Genomic DNA, 23,273 nt, shown 5'->3' with positions numbered 1-23,273 from the left:
CTCTTAAAAGCGTGGTCAGGGGTTTCGCTAACTTAGCGTAATCCCTGATAAAGCGGCGGTAGTATCCGGATAGTCCAAGGAAAGATCTTAAATCTTTCAAAGTTTTTGGACATGGGAATTTTTGAATTGCTTCGACCTTTGAAGGGTTGGTTCTGATGCCGTCAGGTGAGATAATGAATCCTAAGAATTCTACTTCTTTTCGAAAGAATTCACATTTATCTAATTGTACCTTCATATTCGCTTCTTGTAGAGTGCGAAATATTTGTTCGATATTTCGGAGGTGGCTTTCTTCATTGTCGCCGAAAACTATAATGTCGTCGATATAGACATAACAGGTTTTACCTATGTAATTCCTTAGAATGTCATCTAAGGCCCTTTGAAATATGGATGGCGCGTTTTTCAGCCCAAAAGGGAGTCGTGTAAACTCATACTTGCCATTGTTGACAGAAAAGGCTGTTTTTTCGATGTCAGATTCCTTTAAAGGTATCTGATGGAATCCGCTTTTTAAGTCCAGTACGGAAAAGTATTTATTATTTCCTAGTTGCGCAATTATTTCGTTAATCTCGGGAATTGGATACCTATCGGCCACAGTTACCTTGTTCAATTTCCTGTAGTCGATTACGAGTCTGTACTTTTTTTTCCCAGAGGCATCTAGTTTTTTTGGGACTACCCATACAGGTGAGTTGTATGGGGAACGCGATGGCCTTATTATGCCATCATTAAGTAAGCTTTGAATTTCATTGGTGACAAATTCTCTCATTCCAACAGGATATGGGTAATACCTAGTGTATACGGGCGTGTCGGAAGATGTCCTTATTTCGCCTACTACGGTAGTTGTGTAGGTTAGCTTTTCGTTTGGCTCAGTAAATAATTGATCATATTTTTTTACAAGTTGTTGCATATAAAATTTTTGAGAGGGTGTCATATGTTCGGTCCTAACTTCGATTTTGTTTACGGCAGGGGAAAGCATTTGTTTAATTTTAACTTCTTTACCATTACCGAACTTGATTATATCATCACGAACGTTAATGGTTGCATGGAGATCTTTGAGACTATCGTTGCCGATGATCCCATCAAAGGATTTTAATTCTGGCAAAATAAAAAATTTTAAATTTGCATTATCTTTTCCGAAAAGATTTATTATTGTGTGGTGGGTGATCTTAATTTGACCCGCTATTGAATTTGCGAAAAAGGGTTTCTCGTTGGGGATGGGCTTCGAAACAAATTGAGGTTGTATATAGTTTTTACTTGAACCGGTGTCAATTAACATTTTAAGGATTTTCCCGTTCCTCGTTCTAAATTCAACGTAGGGTAACGAGGAACTCTTCATCCTAAAAAATTAACATCAATATAATCTGCTTGGTTATCGTCAGGGTGTTCTTGCAGTAAATCTTCGTGCTCTGCATTGGCTACGTATCGCTCGTATTCCTCTTCGGTTGGTGTCCAGTTTTGGTGATAGTGCTGGTCTTCCTGGTAATATTGTTCGTCTTGTGTGGATGTGTCTATGTGAAAATTCCGTTGCTGTTTAAATGGAATTTGTTGCGAAAGGTTTGACGTCCTTTTTTCGGCTGGTTTATTGAAGTTTGGCCTATTCATGTAGTTTAGTGCTCTCGACTGGGTGGAGCGATCGATGTCCATAGGCTCTGGACGAGGTTGCGGCTTCGGTGCCGTTGGTCTCGGTGGTTGGGTTTGGCGATAGTTTTGCCAAGGTTGTTGAGTTTGATGGTTTGGTTGGGTGACTTGTTGGTAATATTGGGGCAACTGTTGGTGTCGAGGTTGCATGTGCGGTCCTGGGATATACGCGAGTTGCGGATAGAATGGTTGAGGTTTGTACTGCGGGTTCCTTGGTGGCAGTAAAGGTGTGAAAATGGGATTGGCTTTTCGAGTCGTGCTTTGTTGTGTAAAGGAATAGCTGCTACGGGCAACTTGGTTTTCGAGTTTGAGACATAAGTGTAGGGCTTGTGGGAGATCCTCGGGCTCTTTCATCCCTAGGAGTCGGGGAAGATCGCCTTTTAAGCCTCTAATAAATGTGTCAAGGGCTTTATGCCTATAAGTCTGTGTAAGGAGCGAGAGTGACTCCTGGCTTATTTCCAGACTTGTTAATTTGTTTAGTATTAAGGACAGGTGAGTGTATACGTTTTGATAGAATTCTTGAATCGTACATTTTCCTTGCACCAAGGATGTGAGTGGGCATTCGAGAGTGGTAATATCTCTCTTATCCGCATAGTGTAGTGATAAACATCTGGAAATTGCTTTCCAGTCAAGGGGCGTACTATATGATTCTAAAGCAATGTCTGCACTGCCGACAATTTTATTTCTAATACCGGATAGAATGCCAAAATATTTAGGGGTTCCTCTTAGTGAATCGTAAATTTTTAAGACCCTATCGACACTTTTCTTCCAGGAGCTGTATTCGCCTGGGTTTCCGTTGAAATCTCGGATACTGCGTACTATGTCCGGGACTTTGTCAAGATCTGAGAGTTGTCCTTGGAGCTCTGGTCTAATAGTTTCGTCAGTAGCGTTGGTTAAGTCGGCGTTGGGGTTGAGTAGGGCTTGGAATTGTTGTCGTCCTTCGTTCCTAAGTATTCTGGTGACAACTGAAGTAATTAGGGCTTCTAATTCGGTAGTGGAGTTGCTTTGGCTACTTGATGTTTGAGGTAAGGGTTGGGCGGGTTGGGGAGCTTGATTAGCTTGGGGGTTCAGCACACTTGGTCGGATCATTTTATGAGCGTTTATACTTCTTTTAATGGCTATTTGTTGCTATAGTTTATTTCCTAGCTTTTCCTAAATTTTATATTGTGGGTGGTGAACTGCAGATTTTTTTTTGTTCTTTTTTTTTGCACAACCTAGTATTGTAGTTTAGAATTTGATTGTTAAATCCTATCCTATGTCCTACCGTTAGGTTTCTTTCCCTATTTTGAATGTTCTTATACTATTAAATTTTCTCAAAATTTGTTTCTTTTCTAAATTCACTTTTCTTTAAAAATTATCTCACTTAAAAATTGTTTCCTATTAAATTTCCTTTAAATTAATTTTCTTTTCTTACTTTCACTTTTCTTTAAAAAGGTTTCCGCTTAATTCATAGATTTTCCTACAAAATTACTTGTTTTAACTATTTTTATGCTATTAAATTTTCTTTAAACAAATTTCCTTTTCTTATATTCACTTTTCTCTAAAAAATTTTCCACTTAGTTCGTGGATTTTCCAATAAAATTACTTGTTTTAAATATTTTTATACTATTAAATTTCTTTAAATAAATTTTCTTTTCTTATATTCACTTTTCTTAAAAAAATTGTCCACTTAATTCGTGGCTTTTCTAATAAATTTACTTGTTTTAGATATTTTATACTATTCAATTTTCTTTAAATAAATTTTCTTATTTTCACTTTTCTTTAAAAATTTTCACTTGATTCACAGGTTTTCTTAAAATTCTAATTTCCTTACGCTATAATCAGGAACATCCTCATCTCCTGGGCAGGCGGCTAATAGCTGTGTATTTCCTTTTTGCTTTCGCTACTGGGGGGCCTCTTTTCCTGCACTTGGTCCTTTATCGGGTTGGCGCGATCGTTCCGGGTTGGCGCTTGTTTTTTATCGGCCGATTAAGTACTTTAACTGATTTCCGATCAAACTCACGGTGGCTTGCAGCTGCTTGAGGTGTCTTTGCCACAACGATTTTAGTGCGCGTTTTCACCCGATTATTACCGCTCGGGCGCCAGTTAGGATTTTGCTACATTAAATCCTTAAACAAATATATTTTTTGTGGACACGAAGTCCGACTTTATTTGTTCACTTTCAAATTAGAACTAACTTTACAATTATTCTTAATTCTACTTTACGGCTAATTCTATATTTGTATGTTTGTCAGGTCACGTTGCACTTGCATGTGCTGGGAATATTTGCCGGGTTTGTTGTAGCAGCGTCATCATATTTTGGTAGCGCGTGTGGTGTCGTTTGCCCATGGGAAACAATCAGGTTAAATGTTCGCATTGTCACTTGATATTGCTGTGATGCAATAATTTTGTTATTGCAACGTTTGTTGTGTTAACTTATATATGCAATACCACTAACAGTATTCCTGCCAAGATTCCAAGGGCTGTTGATTTTGCCTTGTAGAACTTTTTCATTTTCTTCTACTTAATATGGTAGGTGTCACACCCGTTTTACAAAATTTTTTCCAAAGTTATATTTTGCGTCAATAAACCAATCCAGTTACCATGTTTCATCCCTTTTTTCGTATTTGGTATAGAATTATGGCATTTTTTTCATTTTTCGTAATTTTCGATATCGATAAAGTGGGCGTGGTTATGGTCGGATTTCGGCTATTTTTTATACCGAGATAAAGTGAGTTCAGATAAGTAGGTGGGCTAAGTTTAGTAAAGATATATCGGTTTTTGCTCAAGTTATTGTGTTAACAGCCGAGCGGAAGGACAGACGGTGGACTGTGTATAAAAACTGGGCGTGGCTTCCACCGATTTCGGCCATTTTCACAGAGAACAGTTACCGTCATAGAATCTATGTACCTACCAAATTTGAGAAGGATTGGTAAATTTTTGTTCGACTTATGGCATTAAATTTATTCTAGACAAACTAAATGAAAATGGGCGGAGCCACGCCCATTTTGAAATTTTCTTTTATTTTTGTATTTTGTTGCATCATATCATTACAGGAGTTGAATTTTGACTTAATTTACTTATATACAGTAAAGATATTAAATTTTTTGTTAAAATTTGAATTAAAAAATTTTTTTTTTTAAAAAGTGGGCGTGTTCTTCATCCAATTTTGCAAATTTTTATTTAGCACATATATAGTAATAGTAGCAGCGTTCCTGCCAAATTTCATCATGATATCTTCAACGGCTGCCAAATTACAGCTTGCAAAACTTTTAAATTACCTTCTTGTAAAAGTGGGCGGTGCCACGCCCATTGTCCAAAATCTTACTAATTTTCTATTCTGCGTCATAACGTCAACCCATCTGCCAAGTTTCATCGCTTTAATTGCCTTTGGCAATGAATTATCGCATTTTTTCGGTTTTTCGAAATTTTCGATATCGAAAAAGTGGGCGTTGTTATAGTCCGATATCGTTCATTTTAAATAGCGATCTGAGATGAGTGCCCAGGAATCTACATACCAAATTTCATCAAGATAGCTCAAAATTTACTCAAGTTATCGTGTTAACGGACGGACGGACGGACGGACGGACGGACGGACATGGCTCAATCAAATTTTTTTTCGATCCTGATTATTTTGATATATGGAAGTCTATATCTATCTCGATTCCTTTATATATGTACAACCAACCGTTATCCAATCAAACTTAATATACTCTGTGAGCTCTGCTCAACTGAGTATAAAAACATTAGCGTAAATGCAACTTCGCTTACACCCGACATTAGACCCCCCTACTTTTTTAGGATTAGTTTGTGTTCAGAATATGCTTCAGTAGGATTATAAAAGTAATTTAACTGAAATGAACTGTATAATTTAATTTAAAACTGAGTATATAATGTTCGGTTGGACCCGAACTTAGATACCCTTACTTGTTTTATTATAATGTTTTCCTCATCTTTGGTAAGTTCTGTTTTCTGATTTACACACTAGCGGACCTGTATGTTGAGAAGGGCTTGCCAGGATTCGATTAGTCCATACCTGACGTTAATATATTTCCCAGATTGTGAAATTCTAAACAACTTTTTTTAAACCAAGAGGGCGTGGTCGCTATTGGAATTTTCTCAGATTTATATAAAACTAGAATACCCGGCAGACTTTTTTCTGCCCGAGAATTGGTTTGCGTACATTCTAAAAGTGGGCCTAAGTTCCCCTCTTCACTCTCTTTCCCATTCCCTTCTACTTTATTTTCCATTCCTTTATCAATAGTTGTCCATCCCTTATTCCATCTATCTTCCCCCCCACTCCTGAACCCATTGCCACTCACATTTCCACCGTCACTTCCAGTCCCACACACACTATCACTTCAACTACCACTCCCACTACCACTCCCACTACCATTCCCACTCCCACTATTACTTCACTTCTACTTCTATTCCCACTATCATTCCTACTAGCACTTCCATACCCTTTCTTACTCCCAAACTTATTGCTACTCTACTCCCAGTTTCATTCCTACTCACTCTACTACTTCCACTACCTCTCTAACCCCAATGTCTTTATATATGGAAACTCTATACCAAATAACTTCTTCACTTGACAGCTCCATTTCAATTTCTTTATTTCTTTAAGCCACTACGAATATATATTACACTAATACAGGCACAGTTTCTAAAATCGCTTTCATCTATACACACACGGTATAGATAGACAAATAAGAAGTTCTCATACCCGATGTACATATATACTTTCTTAATATGCAACTATTCTTTAAGCTAACCCAGTTTTTATTTTATTTTTTTTTTTTATTAACAGCTACCGAACTCAACGGATAATGTTGTAGTGCTGCGTCGCGTAACTTTACAATCCACAGGCCGTTATCGCTGCGAGGTCTCGGGAGAAGCACCATCATTTCAAACAGTTTCAGGGCATGAAGATATGATTGTTGTTGGTAAGCTATATATATAAATAAGTTTGATTTAAACTGAAAAACGAGATTAAGATTAGTCTCTTTCGTAACCGCAACTACGGCTTTTGCAAAACAGCGTACCAAACCAAAAGTTATGTAAAGAAATAGCTAAAATAGTTTTGTTGAAAAAATATTCAACTAAATTCGTTCACTGAACTAAAATATTTTTCAACAAAAAGTCATTAAAGAAGTTCTTCGCATGCGCATTTCTTTGCGATCCCTTTCAGCATGCATTTATGCTAGAAAGGCCATTTTACTCACAATAGTCCAGCAATCTATGTGTGGTCACATTAAGGGAACTAAGTTTCTTAAGGACGGCTCCTCCAAAACCTCTGTGAAAGAGTGCCTTTCGCCGAGAAAACGAGAGAAATATAACATTACGTCTTCTTCGTTTTTCAATTGAGTCCCGATGCTTCAACTTATCCCATTCCCCAATTCTTCCAAATTTTCTTGCCACCTAGCTATTTTTCATGACCTTGCGATTTTTTTGCACCTTCAGATGGTTGCCCCATTCCAATTTCATACAGATCGGCCAATTCTCTTAACAGCAGATCAAATGGGACTCTGTCGAGGCAAAAAGAAAAAAAAAACGGATTACATCGTCGTATACCGTCCTCTAAGCTCTAGATAATAGTTTAGCAGAAATTCGGTATGCCGATAGTATATCTTTTAAGTGGGTAATTTTACTGCAATAGTTACGTTGGACAAAAGCTGATGGGTAGCTTCACCTGGGCCGCCAATATGAGGCAATGTTCTCATTGCTTAAAAGGGTGTCTATTCCACCTCCATGAAGTGCTTCGTAAAGGGTAGTTTCAAGTCAATGTTTACTCCTAAATATTTCAAGTAAGGCATTTAATTTATTTGATAATCTCCTATGGTAAGCACTAACTCGTCCTCAGTCCACTTTGTGTTCACAAAAATCACTTCTTTTGTCTTATTGCTAGCTACAGAGCGTCCTTTAATTTTATTTCCAGTCATGGCTTTCTAGCTACAACTATTTGTATTGCTTTATCGTGGATCTATATTTTCGAAACCCAAACTGACTATTTGATATGTCACCTGGGCTGCAGACACTAACGTGTACTACGCCCGAGAAACGAGGATGGCTGATCAGGCATCTTATCGGGTTTCAGCAAAGGACCAGATTTTGACGTTTTCATAAACTTGGGACGATGCCTTCCATCCGGCCCTGTGGACTTATTATCTGCAACTTTGTGTGTTGCATTCAATACTTCGTGTTCTGTATTTCGTTGAGTTTCCAAACCAACGACGTCCTCGCTTTGATAGGTCCAGTAAACTTGTATAGTTTCGACGATTATTCTCATAAGTATTAGGCATGTAAATTGCTCTGATGTCCGCCCTTGTGAGGCCCCTTTTGACCATCCAGTTCAACCCAACCTTGTCTACCACACCAAGTTCAAAGTTAGGACTACCCTAATATACACTTATATATATGTATCTAAATTTGTAGACATGAGCGTTCGTACATACAAGAAAATAAAAAATAAATAAATGTAAGGCGCGATAACCTCCGAAGAGATCTAAGGCCGAGCTTCTCTTCCAATTTGCGTCGTGCTCCTCTTGATTTTTCCCTACAAATTGGCCGGACGGGACCTACATGTTTTATGCCGACTCCGAACGGCATCTGCAAGGCAGATGAGTTTTCACTGAGAGCTTTTCATGGCAGAAATACAATCGGAGCGCTTGCCAGACACTGCCGAGGGGCGACCCCGCTTAGAAAAATTTTCTTCTAATTGAAAAATCTTATTTCTAAAATTTTGATGTTGCTTTGCCCGGGAGTTGAACCCAGGGCATACGGTGTGATAGGCGGGGCACGCTACCATCACACCACGGTGGCCGCCAATACAAGAACAACTGTAACAATAGTAGAAGCAAAGACACAATGCATTGCTGCTGAAACTCGTACCGGCCCACATAAAAGGCTTTTATCAAGCCTTAAACCATTACATCGTTTCACTCTTTCCACTTAGTATAAACGTAGTACCTACATACATTTGTATATACATACTTATGTACGTATACTGCTTGTCAAATGTCTACACAGCACAGTGCATTGCCGCAGCATTTCGCATAAAGTACGGATAGTATTGTCTGACCTGGATGGTTGCCATTTAGCTCATAATGAAAATCATTGAAGTTTTTTACTTTTACTCACAAATACACACACATATGTATATAAATGCATGCAAATTTGAAATTAAGTGGTTACACACATGCATATATAGTATAACTACAAACTAGTGTAAATGATAATAATATAAGTCATACCTGAGTAGAGGCTGATCAACCAAAGTTAACATATGAATCACCTTGTAACGATGGGAGAACAGGCACGTGAATCACCCTGTATGATGAAATTACAAAAAGGCACGAAGCAGTTGTTGCTGAGTCGTCATCGTGTTAACGTTTTAACGAAATGTAATTGAAATTATCAATCTAATTAAATATCCTTAAATATCCTTTATTACTTTTTAAAAACAAATATTCAATACAACAATTAAAGAAAGTGAATTAATGTCCATTTAAACTCTAACTAAACGTGTTTGATTTAAACTCGACCATCCGACCACGCCTAATCGTAAGTAATGGACACATTAATCCCTCTTTCACTAGATATATCTATGCATATGTATGTAGTTGTCCGCATGGATATCCATATGCCAATGTGACATATGAAACTCAATGCAATGGGTTTGTTTTAAAATAAACAAAGCAAACGAAAACAAGTAAGGAAGGTTAAGTTCGGGAGTACCCGAAATTACATACTCAGTTGAGAGCTATGGTGACAACATAAGGGAAAATAACCATGTAGGAAAATGAACCGAGGGAAACCGTGGAATGCGTTTGTATGACATGTGTATCAAATGAAAGACATTAAAGAGTATTTTATGAGGGAGTGGGCCATAGTTCTATAGGTGGACGCCATTTAGGGATATCGCCATAAAGGTGGATCAGGGTTGACTCTAGAATTTGTTTGTACAATATGGGTATCAAATGAAAGGTGTTAATGAGTATTTTAAAAGGGAGTGATCCTTAGTTCCATAGGTGGACGCCGTTTCGAGATATCGCCATAAGGGTGGACCAGGTGACCCTAGAATTTGTTTGTACGATATTGGTATCAAATTAAAGGTATTAATGAGAGTTTTAAAAGGGAGTGGTGGTAGTTGTATATGTGAAGGCGTTTTCCAGATATCGACCAAAATGTGGACCAGGGTGACCCAGAACATCATCTGTTGGATAACGCTAATTTATTTACATATGTAATACCTGCAAAGATTTCAAGAACATTTTCATTTTCTTCTACTTAATACGGTAGGTGCCACAACCATTTTACAAAGTTTTTTCCGAAGTTATATTTCGTGTCAATAAACCAATCCAATTACCATGTTTCATCCCTTTTTTCGTATTTGGTATAGAATTATGGCATTTTTTTCATTTTTCGGAATTTTCGATATCGAAAAAGTGGGCGTGGTCATAGTCGGATCTCGTTCATTTTTTACACCAAGATATAGTGCGCTCAGATAAGTACGTGAACTAAGCTCAGTAAAGATATGTCGATTTTTGCTGTAGTTATCATGTTAACAGCCATGCGGAAGGACAGACGGAAGACCGTGTATAAAAACTGGGCGTGGCTTCAACCGATTTCGCCCATTTTCACAGAAAGCAGTTAACGTTATAAAATCTTTGCCCCTACCAAATTTCAAAAGGATTGGTAAATTTTTGTTCGACTTATGGCATTAAAAGTATCCTAGACAAATGAAAAAGGGCGGAGCCACGCCCATTTTGAAATTTTCTTTTATTTTTGTATTTTGTTGCACCATATCATTACTGGAGTTGAATGTTGACATAATTTACTTATATACTTTAAAAAATTTTTTTTTTAAAGTGGGCGTGTTCCTTCTCCGATTTTGCTAATTTTTAGTAAGTGTATATATAGTAATAGGAGTAACGTTCCTGCCAAATTTCATCATGATATCTTCAACGACTGCCAAATTTCAGCTTGAAAAATTTTAAATTACCTTCTTTTAAAAGTGGGCGGTGCCACGTCCATTGTCCAAAATTTTACTAATTTTCGATTCTGCGTCATAAGTTCAACTCACCTACCAAATTTCATCGCTTTATCTGTCTTTAGTAATGAATTATTGCACTTTTTCGGTTTTTCGAAATTTTCGATATCGAAAAAGTGGGCGTGGTTATAGTCCGATATCGTTAATTTTAAATAGCGATCTGTGATGAGACCTCAGGAACCTACATACCAAATTTCATCAAGATACCTCAAAATTTACTAAAGTTATCGTGTTAAAGGACGGACGGACGGACGGACATGGCTAAATCAAATTTCTTTTCGATCCTGATGATTTTGATATATGGAAGTCTATATCTATCTCGATTCCTTTATATCTGTACAACCAACCATTATGCAATCAAACTTAATATACTCTGTGAGCTCTGCTCAACTGAGTATAAATATGTAATGAATTGAAAGCAGAACGAGACCCACTGGGCGTGTACACAATACGGTTGAACCCAAATGTCAGCAAAAAAAAAAAAAAAAACAAGAACACAAAGAGGCAAAAACAAAAACTTACACAAATAATGTTGGTTTACTATAAAATGGGCAAATTTATTATATTGTAAAATAACTTGTTTGATTGTTTTGTTTTTGTTTTTCTTAAAAGAATGTGCACTTATGCACTTACTCGTATACAATATTTCATTATTTATTTTAAAAATTCATTTTTAATATTCATATCGAAAGCTTTGTTGGACATTGTAATAAAAACAAATTTACGCATGTTAGGCAAAAAAAAGGACGTGATTGAAAGAAATATTTCAATCACTGATGCTTTAAAAATTGTAGATGAAATTGCAAAACTATCTTTCAAATTATTGCAAAACAAATGTAAAGAACGTTTTTGTGCTTTAGGAGAGGTTTTATAACTGTTAACCCCATGTGATGCTGGCCTCCCATGTGCGGGTTTGTAATTTGCTTAAACAAAATGTATTAGTCTTTGACCAGCAGCCTTGATAGGCAAAAGTTGTGCCCGTACCATACCGAAAGATCGAGTCCGGGAACTATTACTTGAGAGCAATTTAGTAAGTTCGTCTCTAGGCAGAATGGATGGGCCTGGATATGGATCAGGTACGTTGTGGAAAAAACAACATTCAGACACTAGCCCAATCATCAGAAATACGATTTTCTATGACAACGTTACCCCTTCCGGTAAAAATGAGGGGATCAGAGAAAAAAAAAGTGAGTTCCAACGGGTGGGAGAGGTTTGAAAATGGACTGAAAAAGCTAAAAATTGCACTCGAAATCCCTTGAAAGAGTTGCGCTACTAACCTGAACATTTATCTCCGGTGCGATACCTTCCAATTGAATAGCTTGGCTCCACTCCTTAATCGTGGAATTAGAATGGCGTGTTAAATTATCAAAAAAAGTTCAAAAAACAAAATGAAAATGAGCAATTATGAAATCATTTTGAGTAGGCTTATAATACTTTTAATAAGAATCTTCTAAAATTGATAGTTTAAGCATAAAAAATTTATGTTGGAAAATATCTCCGTCCAATTGTCGCTTTTCAAGCCAAAGCAATTGTTTAGGACCTGCGCTACTAACTGCTTCTAGATCTTACAGCTGTGCACTCCTAATAACTGGAGTCTTAGCCTTGCAAGAGCAGGGCACGGGCATAAAACGTGCTCGATAATTTCCTCCTCTAACCCGCAATTTCTACATCTGATTTCGCTGAAAAGGCTTCATTAAAAAGCTTGTGACCCCAAAAGGCAGTGTCTTTCAGATGTAGTACAATCAAAGATTATAGCCTTAATTTCTGCTTAGCTGTCAATGTATTTTTTCCAGTATTTCTACTGATTTAATGTAAAAAGATTAGTGTTTATTTGTCACTAATTAATGATTACAAATTAAATATTAATAATAACAATGTGTCTATGTTTTTTAATGAAAATGAAAGAGTTAGAGTTTTAGGTATGTGAATACGTCAATCAACACTAGCAACAACATCAGCACTGAAATCCAGCGAAGAATCAATCTTGCCAATAAATGCTACTTTGGACTAGCTAGGCAATTGAAAAGTAAAGTCCTCTCTCGGCGAACGAAAATCGTACTCTACAAGTCGCTTATCGTACCCGTCCTGCTATATGGGGCAGAAGCATGGACCATGACAACAGCAGATGAAGCGGCTTTGGGAGTGTTCGAGAGAAAAGTGCTTCGAAAGATTTATGGACCCCTACGCGTAGGCGATGGCGAGAACCGAAGAAGATTTAATGATGAGCTGTACGAGCTATACGCAGACATCAACATAGTCCAGCGAATTAAAACGCAGCGGCTGCGCTGGCTAGGCCATGTTATGCGAATGAAAGATGATGCTCCGGCCAAGAAAGTGTTTCTATCGGAACCCGCCTATGGAAGCAGAGGCAGAGGGCGGCTCCCACTCCGTTGGAAGGACCAGGTGGAAAACGATTTAAACTCCCTTGGTGTGACCAATTGGCGCTGGTTGGCGGAGCGAAGGAGCGACTGGCGCGCCTTGTTGGACGGCCATAACCGTTTAGACGGTTAAGCGCCAATTAAGTAAGTAAATTCAATCTCGAGGAATAGTATAGGACCGACGGTTTCAACGTATTTGTAGCAAATTCGCTTCGACAACTGCACTTCAACGACTCCTGATAACTACTGATTGCCGCTTCCATCTGTGTCTTCTCATGATAGCATTCACACAATATTCTTCGGCTCATACGACATCCAATGCCTAACGCTTTTACTTATGTGTGGTGCTCACTTTACATTCGGCCATCCGACATTTCTTCTGACCCAGAAGAAAGTTCTTCCTCACCTTCAGTATTACACCACAACTTCATAAAGTCAACTGCTGTCGACGTTTTTGTAGGCCCTTCAACGTTTGCAGCTTTCTGCACATCGTAGCGCCCATTGCGCTTAACCTTTATTACTTTGTATGGCCCTAATTACTCGCTTGCCAGTTTTCACCCTGCCACAAATTGTGTCCTCTTTATTGCTACGAGGTCATTAAGTTTCTACGTGTGTTCGTTCTTTCGCTTTTTATCGTAGTTTGCTTTATATTTTCCGCCTGCTGCTTCAATTTGACGCTTTGCATCGTTACGCATCATCTGTCGGTCTTCATCAAATGTATCGGCACTAAATTCATTTTTCATCTTAGTGCCGAACAACAACTCAAATGGTGTTCGTTTCATACTGGTACTTACGTGGGAGTTTATTGCTTTCTGTACACTACCAAACATTTTGTAACATTTAGGTGGATCACCAACTTTGAAATAATAGACAAGATCGATCGATGGAGGCGTTCAATTTGGCCGTTGCCTCGTGCTTCGCCTGTCGTTTTAGTAATGTATTCAATATTGTTCAGTTCACGGATAGTAATCTGACAGCTTAAAGACTCGGTTTATTTATTGATCAGCACAGTACACCACAGACCATACTAATTACATTACTTTGTTACCATCGGTATATACACGTATACACGATGTTGCAGTTGTTATGTATGTTCATCGCCATCAAGTCAACAGATGGAATATGCAGAATGGCGTACAGTGAAGCCATCGGAATTATTTTCAGGGCTCCCGATATACTAAGAATTGATAGCCTACATACCCCTATCAAATTTCCTCAAGTACGTTATTTTTTAGTGGGCGTCCACCAAAAAAGGACTTTATAGGATAGGATTATCTTAACAATCGCTATTAATATCTAATGATATAGAGAAGGAGATATACCCCACGTACATCCCTTCTACATACATAAAGGGCTATCGACGTATTCTTCACTCTCCTCCACGTTGAGGTTTTATGACAACCTTCTGTCTAAAATGATTTATAGATATTGGTAAGTCCGTCATCATTAAGTTGGTGGTGCAGGTTCGGTTGAGATCCTCCCGATTAATACTGATCTGGCTCTGAACGCAGTCTTCATGAGGGACTGCGTCAACTTTCACGTGGCCTCCCTGCCTTCGCATAGACAACCACGGGATCTATATAGGTAACTGCACACTCGGACCAAGATAGCGGCCTCAAGTGGGGACCCAATTAAATAAATGATGAGCAACAACAATACTAAAATAAAAAACCAAACACAGGAGAATGAAATGGCGTTCAATCCATTTGTAGGAAGGAAGCTAGATCGCTCTCCAGAAGGGCGTGGCCCATCGGCTGGGGGCCTTAACATTTCGTCGCAAGTGGTAACGAAACCCAAAGGAGCGGAGGCCGAAAGCAAGCAAGGAGCGTTGTCGCCGGGTGCTACACCGAAGCTTTGCAAAAAGAACTCCGACAGCAAGGCTCAAACGGGCACACCATTATTAAGTGAGCTAATTAAGCAGGCGTCAGCTGCGTTAAATCAGCAAAATCCCCCTGGAGAGAAAAAGATGACCAAGCTAGGCAAGGCGATTGAGGACTTGATGCAGTTCTTCATAGGGCGTAATAATATACACGCGGAAATCAAGCGCTTGGCCTCCGTAATAAAAGTGCTGTACATCGAGTCGGCCCTAGAGGTAAAGAATTTAGAACATAAATTGCGTGCAAGCGAATGCGCCAAGGATAGAAGTCCATCACCCCCAGGAAAGCGACCGAGGAATAATTCGTACTCGACCAAGGAGAACAACGTGGTAAAGCCCACTACTACTCTAAAAGATGTCTTACCAGGGCACGTGGGTGGACACAAACGACGGCAAGAAACGCAAGAGAAGACGGAGCGGAAAGAGGAAACTGCAGCCCAAAAGACGGGAGAGTGGCAGTTAGCCAAAAAGAAGAGCAAGAAAAAATCACTTAAGGCTAGGCCGGATGCAATCATCATTTCCAAGGCGGGGGATGCGACGTACGCCGATATATTGCGTAAAGTGAGAAGATGCGACGAATTAAAATCCCTGGGTGATGACGTCAAAACGATTAGAAGAACGGCGAAAGGAGAGCTGTTACTAGAGCTGAAAAAATCGCAAGATGGGAAAACAAGCGCGTACCAAGCAGAAATTGAAGCGGTACTAAAGGACTCAGCTAAAGTTATAACAAAGTCCCAAATGGTCACGCTACAGTGCAGAGATCTCGATGAGATTACTACGCCCGAGGAGATTTGCAACGCCCTCCACCAGCAATGCAACATCAAACTTCCAGATGTGGCTGCCATAAAAAGCATACGCACAGGGTACAGTGGCACGAAGTCGGCACTTATAAGCCTTACAGCGGATGATGCCAAGGCGGTTCTTAATACGCAAAGAATCCGGGTAGGATGGGTTTCCTGCCGAATTAGAGAGCTCAAGCAAGAAAAACGCTGTTATAGGTGCTGGGGCTACGGGCATATAGCTCAGAAATGTAAGGAGACTGTAGATAGGTCTAGCCTATGCAGGAAATGCGGCCAGGAAGGTCATAAGGCTGCAAGTTGCGAAAATGCACCGAAATGCGCGCTATGTGGGGGACAACATTCAGCAGGCAGTTTTAAATTATTATTACTATTATCCCAAACAGTCTATGAAGGAGGATATGACATAGTGGTACTCTCTGAACAATACAAAAATCGCCAGGAGCAGGGTTGGCTCTCAGATTCAGCAGGGAAAGCCTCAATTTGGGCACCAGGGAAATTTCTCCCACAGGAAATTATGACGCCAACGGTAGCAGGATTCACGTGGGCAAAAATCAACGGTATATACGTCTTCAGTTGCTATGCCCCTCCGAGCATGAGCATCGCCGAGTTCGAAGACATGATATACGGGATCACCATTGAAGCACGAGGTAAACACCCGCTTTTAGTGTGTAGAGACTTCAATGCATGGTCATCTGTGTGGGGAAGTAGACGAACCAACGAAAGAGGGAGAGTTCTCCTCGAAAGTCTTACTTCTTTGAGGCTAGAACTCCTAAATGAACCAGGGATATATACCTTCGATACAGGTACCAGACGATCCATTATAGATCTCACCTTCGCTAGCAGCGAAATAGCAAGACGAGCAAAATGGTCCATAAGCAACGTCTACACACACAGCGACCATAAAGCTATTAGCGTAGAGCTGCTCGAAACTCCACGAACGGTAGCAGCAAGACATCGACAAAGTAGGAAATGGAAACAGCACCTTTTCGACCCACAAATATTTGACATTATCTGGAAGGACGCCATAGTACGAGAATCGCATGCGGAAGACCAGTCGGTTCAAATCACTAAGTTGCTATGTATGGCATGTGATGCTGCCATGCCCAGAAGTCGCGGAAAAGCACAGCGCACTCCGGTATATTGGTGGAATGACGAAATTGCGGAAGAGCGTAGAAAATGCCACAAAGCACGAAGAACAGCGCAGAGGGCACGCTCATCACCACGATATGCAGAGCTACACAGCACCTATGTCGCACAAAGAAAGGCACTTAAAAATGCCATAAAAAAGAGCAAGAAGTTATGCTTTAGGGAACTGCTGGATAATGTCGACCTAGATCCTTGGGGATCAGCCTACAGAACTGTGATGGCCAAAGTTAAAGGACCGATATCACAGCAACCTACGTGCCCGATACTGATGAATATTATTGTTGAAACACTTTTCCCGGCGCAAGATCGCTGGACTTATCCAAGCGAAGATCTAGAAAGTACGGAAATTCCGCAAATTACAGAGCAAGAGGTGCTGGACGCTGCAAAAAGAGTTGCTGATAACAAATCCCCAGGACCCGACGAAGTACCAAACATAGCCCTTAAAGCCGCGATTACAACTAGGGCTACATTATTTACTGATCTTTTTAATGCCTGTATGCAAGAAGGCGTGTTCCCTCGCCCGTGGAAACGACAAAGACTTGTCCTATTGCTGAAACGTGGTAAACAGCCGGGCCAACCATCCTCATATAGGCCACTTTGTATGCTGGATTCCCTAGGGAAGATTTTCGAGCGTATAATTAGTGAGCGCCTACAGCTGACTCTAGAAAGACCAGGTGGCTTATCGAATAGTCAATATGGATTTCGCAAATCAAGATCCACCGTAGATGCAATACAAACAGTCGTCAATATAGCTAGAGAAGCTATCTCTGGAGGCCAAAATAAAAGGAAGTTCTGTGCACTGATTATGTTGGACATCAAGAATGCTTTTAACACTGCGAACTGGATGCAGATAATGGCAGAATTATAGGTAGCTATCTTAAAGACAGAGTACTTCTTTTTGACACGGATCAAGGAGCAAAAGAGTACAAAATAACAGGAGGCGTCCCACAGGGATCTGTTCTCGGTCCAACGCTTTGGAATGTAATGTATGACGGGGTGCTAAAGATTGATCTACCAGAAAACACGCAAATTGTGGGATATGCTGATGATATTGCAGTGGTAGTAGTGGCCAAGAAACTGGACCTGCTTCAAGCATTAAGTAATGACACCGTAGCAAGAATAAAGGAATGGCTGACCAATACAGGACTGGAGTTGGCTAGCCAAAAGACGGAAGTGGTATTAGTAAGCTCCAAACGGTCGGCGAACGAGTTAGTCTTAACTGTCGGGGATCATCAAATCACCTCAAAGGATTCCTTAAAATACTTAGGAGTGCACATTGACTCTAAGTTAACTTTCAAAGAGCACTTCAGAGCGGTGGGGGAGAAAATTACCAAAGTTAATGGATCACTTATGCGAATAATGCCTAACATTGGTGGTCCGAGCGAAGCTATACGTCAGCTATTGTCCACAGTAACCAGCTCAATAATACTATACGCAGCACCAGTGTGGTATGGATCTAAACAGACCCATCAAAAATATATATTAGCAGCGTACCGACTTGCTTCTTTAAGAATAGCAAGTGCTTATCGGACGGTGTCCGACGACGCGATCCTGGTTCTAACCCGGAAAATCCCAGTGGACTTACTGGCAAGCGAAATGGCCGATCTGTATAACACTAATATCGAGCGACCATCTGAAGAAGACAAGAAAAGAGCAAGGACACAAACAATAGCTAAGTGGCAAGAACGGTGGGAGGCCTCGAGTAAAGGGCGTTGGACTTTCACACTAGTTTGGAACGTAGCTCAATGGAATGAGCGGAAGCACGGCGAACTGAACTACCATCTCACGCAAAAAATGAGTGGACATGGCGGTTTCAAAGAGTATTTATGGAAGCGTAGGATAGAGGAAGATCCTCATTGCCCAATGTGTACCACAGAGTTAGAAAACGAAGAACACGTTATGTTCTACTGCCTCCGTTTCCACGAAGAAAGACTCACCTTGCATGGAGTCTTTGGGGAGGAACCTACCACGAGAAATTTAGTTTCACATATGTGCAGCAGGAAAGAATGCTGGACTGCAGTGAGCAAAAAGGCATTTATAGTAATGACACGCCTGATGGATGCTGAGAGGGAGCGCAGAGAAATGCGCATGCGAAGCAGTGGTGATTAAATGGACACTCAGAGCAAATAGCGGGAACCTGGACGCAGGGACAACAGTAGGCTCTTAAAAAATGAGAAATATGGAACGCCACCCTGAAGTAATGCGAAAGTGGTGCCGGGGTGGGCGACGGTTCCAGAACGGGGCTGTTTTTTAGTCTACGGACACACGGTTGCTGCGACGGCAGCAATTATGGTGCATTAGGCATTTTTCAGCCTCCCCGCAAAAAAAAAAAAAAAAAAAAAAAAAAAAAGATATTTGGTACAAGAGAAATGTTAGTGATGTAAAAACTGTAGGCAATTCGCTTCTTCTCTTATTGTCTCTTGTAGTATTTTTCTAAATATGACGCTTGAATACTAAACTACTACTATATTGAGTTATGTGTCGTATTTAAAAATATTCGTAAGAAGGACCATTATTGCCTTAAAAATGTAATCTTTTTAAACAACATTTTTTTACAATTATTAAATCAAGCTATCTGTTCGGGATACATCAGCAATCTAAAAGCAAATGGTTATTGCTACCACGTGGATGCAGGTTAAAGGACTTATCTGCAAAGAAATTCATTTGAAAGGGTCGTTCACCGAGGTGGTTGGTATAACCAACTAATCTCGAAATTGCCTAGAAAGCATCCCAGCTGGATTCCGCGGCATTGACAGCACCTCAATACGGAGTTCAGTTAAGACACAAGGGCTCTATATTTGCATGTATTAAGTCTATCCATAAGAGTAATTAGGAGTCAACGTCTGAAGGCTCCGAGTGTGGCTGTGGGACTATTGGGCTTATCACTCATGGAGACACGATGTAGCCTCTTTTATCATTCAGGTAGTCTAGGAAATGCTGGAAAACTTCAGAGCAAAAGGAAAGTGGGTAGTCGTATACGGTATTATTTTGCGGTAGGTAGGGCGATTGGTGTAAAGTTTGGTGGTAGCTGCCCTGGTATTGGGCTTGGACCGCAAGAAGAATCCTTGTGATAGCATATAAAATAACGGTTACATAGCTATAGCTACTTAGAGAATCCTTGTGTTGCAACGATAAAGTTTTTACTAAGACCTATTGTAACCTTGGATAAATCCTCTGTAGATCAAAGTGAATCGTGACCGAAATACTTTCGCCCTGTTCTGGTAAAAGCTAGGCAATCAATCAAAAAGTGACTCGATGACTCCACTTCATTATCTTCCATACATCTGCTGCAGGATGGCGCTTCCAGTGAATTGAGACATGCCGCATGGATTCCCATTAGACAGTGCCTTGTCAAAGCCCCAATGACCATTCATAGATAAGCATTAGTGAACCCAATTATTTCGGCAAACCACCTGTCATTCACTTTCGGCCCGAAGGATCTTGCTAACCTACATGAGGTGGTCTCCGCCCAACGCTTGCTGATCTGACTCAAGGCTCATTAATGCAGGAGCAGATTTTAGTTTCCATGATTCCAAATATTTAATTTAATTAACACATAACACCTACAACGACTAGACTTGGTGGATTCCCATTATTCAAACGCTGAAATTTCGCTCGTTGACAAAATATTTGACAATTGCAGCCATCTTGCATTTAGTTAATACCAGAGATGTTTTGACGAGATGTTGTATTCATTGAGCGTGTTTGGAACTTCAGTCTGTATTGGAGTTTTTATCAATAATATTTCTCTTATTAAAATATTATTTATATATATTTGGTATGTTCGGATTGCATGAAGTATTATCAAAGAATTGTGTTTCGAACTTTCTAAATGAAAGGTTTTTCCGGAAATACTACATGAATACTTAGACGGAATGAGCTTTTCGAAAATTCAGAATATATATAGGTAAATGCAATGCATGCATAGTAAGACAGGACGTAAGCTGAATTCCTTTTTCAAAGTCAAAGCCTGAATTAAAAGTTCTAAGGAGATGGGCAAGTTTCGCTTAATCTCAATATATTTTTCAAAAATTAGCTCAGTATTTGTTTCAAAAGCGTTCTATCTCATAATTTGGTTGCAGAACGCCACATCTCAGAATTTTTTCATAAACGCCTTATCATAAGTCAAATGTATTGATCTTAGATAGGTTGTTTTGAAACAAAATCTCTGATAGATCTTTTTTTGAATAAAACTCTGAAGTGTCGCGTTCTTCAACAAAAAATTAACAGTTTCTCCAAAACCTTTTGTAATTTACAAAATGAGTTACACTACTAATGTACTACTTAAAGTGCTTTTCTACTACAATGTTCATTGAAGGATATTGAACTCTTCCCCGATTTATTTGCTCATTAAAAACAATCTGTCCTAATATTCAAATTTGGGAGTATCAATGTGCATTTCACGTCAAAAACATTACCGAAATAAATTGTGGATAAAAAAATGTTCCGTTTAATTTTTCCATATTCCATGAACATTACAAAAAGTGTGACGAATATTAGCATCAATATTCTGTTAGTAAATAATCACAACAACAAAAACAGCAAGTAGCCACTCTTATGTACATGTACACATTAATGCAAAGCAATTATCTCACATACACATATGTAGTCATCAACTAAGAGCTGAAGCCTTTACTCACACATACACACGCATATAGCAAAATAACCAAGTATGCGATAAAACTGTTCCATCTTCGTGAAAAGTCTAGACCTTAGGAGAAATATGCGAACGAAGCAACAGAGAGTTTAAAAACAGCGCAAGCTAAGGAATGACTAATCATATCAAATATAATTGTTCTACTCCCAAAGTAGTCTACTGAATATTGGAATTATTTATTCGACAACTCATAGATTCGAACGTTAGTATAAGGTGTATAACTAGCGGAATTTCCCAGATTTCATTACAAAAATATAAAAAAAAATGTCTGTAATAAGTTCAACAGAAGCTTGGTTATCCGCAGAGATTTCATTTCATGTTTATCTACATATTTAATTTTAACAACTAATTAATTCTATAAATAGATCCTTTTTATTTATATCTTGCTATATACGAACAAAAATGCCCTTCCATTTTGGAAAATAAAATCTGTAATAAAAGTTACATTACGCACAGCAAATTCACCCAAATAATTGATAGCGTAAATTGCTTCTGGAAATATAAAAAAATATATATATACATGCATTGAAAAATACGCGGAAAAAAAATTTTATACAAATATTTCATAAGGTACATACGTATGTATATAAAATGGAGGTCAGAGAAAATAAAATAAAACTGGCTAGAAAATGTTTTATGCATGAAAAGTTATTGAAAATATAAAATGTTTTTAGCTAGTAAACAAAATAAAATAAATGGCTTTGAAAAACATATTGCTGCGAATTTCAAATATTCTCGATAAATATTTCAATGGCGGCCGCGGTGGTATGCGGCTAGCGTGCTCCTTCTACCAAACCGAAGATCCTGTGTTCGATTTCCGGCAAAGCTACATCAAAAATTTAGAAACTCCGAGTGTATTTTTGAAATGAAAAGCTGCTCATTGAAAATTTATTTGCCTTGCAGAAGCCGTTCAGAGCCGGCGTAAAACAGATAGGCCGAATCCCTCCAATGTGTAAGAAAAATTTAAAGGATCACGACGCAAATTGGAAGTGGAGCTCAGCCTCCAATCTCTTTGGATGTTATCTCGCCTTGCTCCACTGAACTGTCCAATCTTTATTTACAGCACTACTGTGGTAGTAGAGCTGTAAAATGTATTCTCATATTTTATTTATAAAAAGCTTAAATCAAAGTGATTGACTTTCCTTAATTGCTTTGCTTTAATATTCTTAGGATCTAGACTTTTCGCGAAGGTCCTTCTCGAATAGTTGCATACTTTTTGTCGTTTCTATTTCGCATATTGGCTTTAGCAATACCTGGAGTTTATGAAATTTCATACGAACTTTTTTTGCTGTGTGTATGTGTGAGTCATGTTGTCTGCGCTCTTTGTTACTGTGCGTAGAAAGTAATGTCCGCGCTCCTTTGGTGCTGTGAATATGTGTGCGTAACTTCTTATGGTCTTATCTGCTTATATTGCTGTTGCGGTTGTGCAGCATTAATTTACTTGCGACTGCTGCTTTTTCAAATGAACCATCTATATTCCTTTTCAGGGTTTTGCAATTTTTCGTATGCGGGAGGTGAAACCGCTGATCCACTTTACAACTTTGTATAAGACTTGCCCCCGAAATATTGATGAAAGACCGGTGAGTGTATTATAACAGCACCAAATCTCCCTCCAACAAACCTTCCGAGTTCATGTCGTTGTCGTAACTTTCTCTCATTTTCTCTATCCTGGTGCGTTGTCTCATACTCTGTTGTTCTAGCAATGAAATACTTTGAAGGACTTGACGGAATGGCTTTGTATCTTAAGTTTCGA

General features: G+C 39.1%; 1 protein-coding gene across 1 annotated transcript in view; it reads left to right on the top strand.

Annotated features, from left to right (window-relative positions):
• Positions 1–23,273, top strand: part of LOC137235753 (uncharacterized) — a 184,912-nt gene that overhangs the window by 120,297 nt on the left and 41,342 nt on the right. Inside the window, exon 3 of the mRNA XM_067758609.1 lies at positions 6,422–6,557. Coding sequence (XP_067614710.1) covers positions 6,422–6,557 — 136 coding nt within the window. The remainder of the gene's footprint in view (positions 1–6,421; positions 6,558–23,273) is intronic.

This window comes from Eurosta solidaginis, unplaced genomic scaffold (assembly GCF_040869045.1).
Source record: "Eurosta solidaginis isolate ZX-2024a unplaced genomic scaffold, ASM4086904v1 ctg00000221.1, whole genome shotgun sequence".
Classification (NCBI taxonomy): domain Eukaryota; kingdom Metazoa; phylum Arthropoda; class Insecta; order Diptera; family Tephritidae; genus Eurosta; species Eurosta solidaginis.
This window is presented reverse-complemented; position numbering and strand designations above follow the sequence as displayed.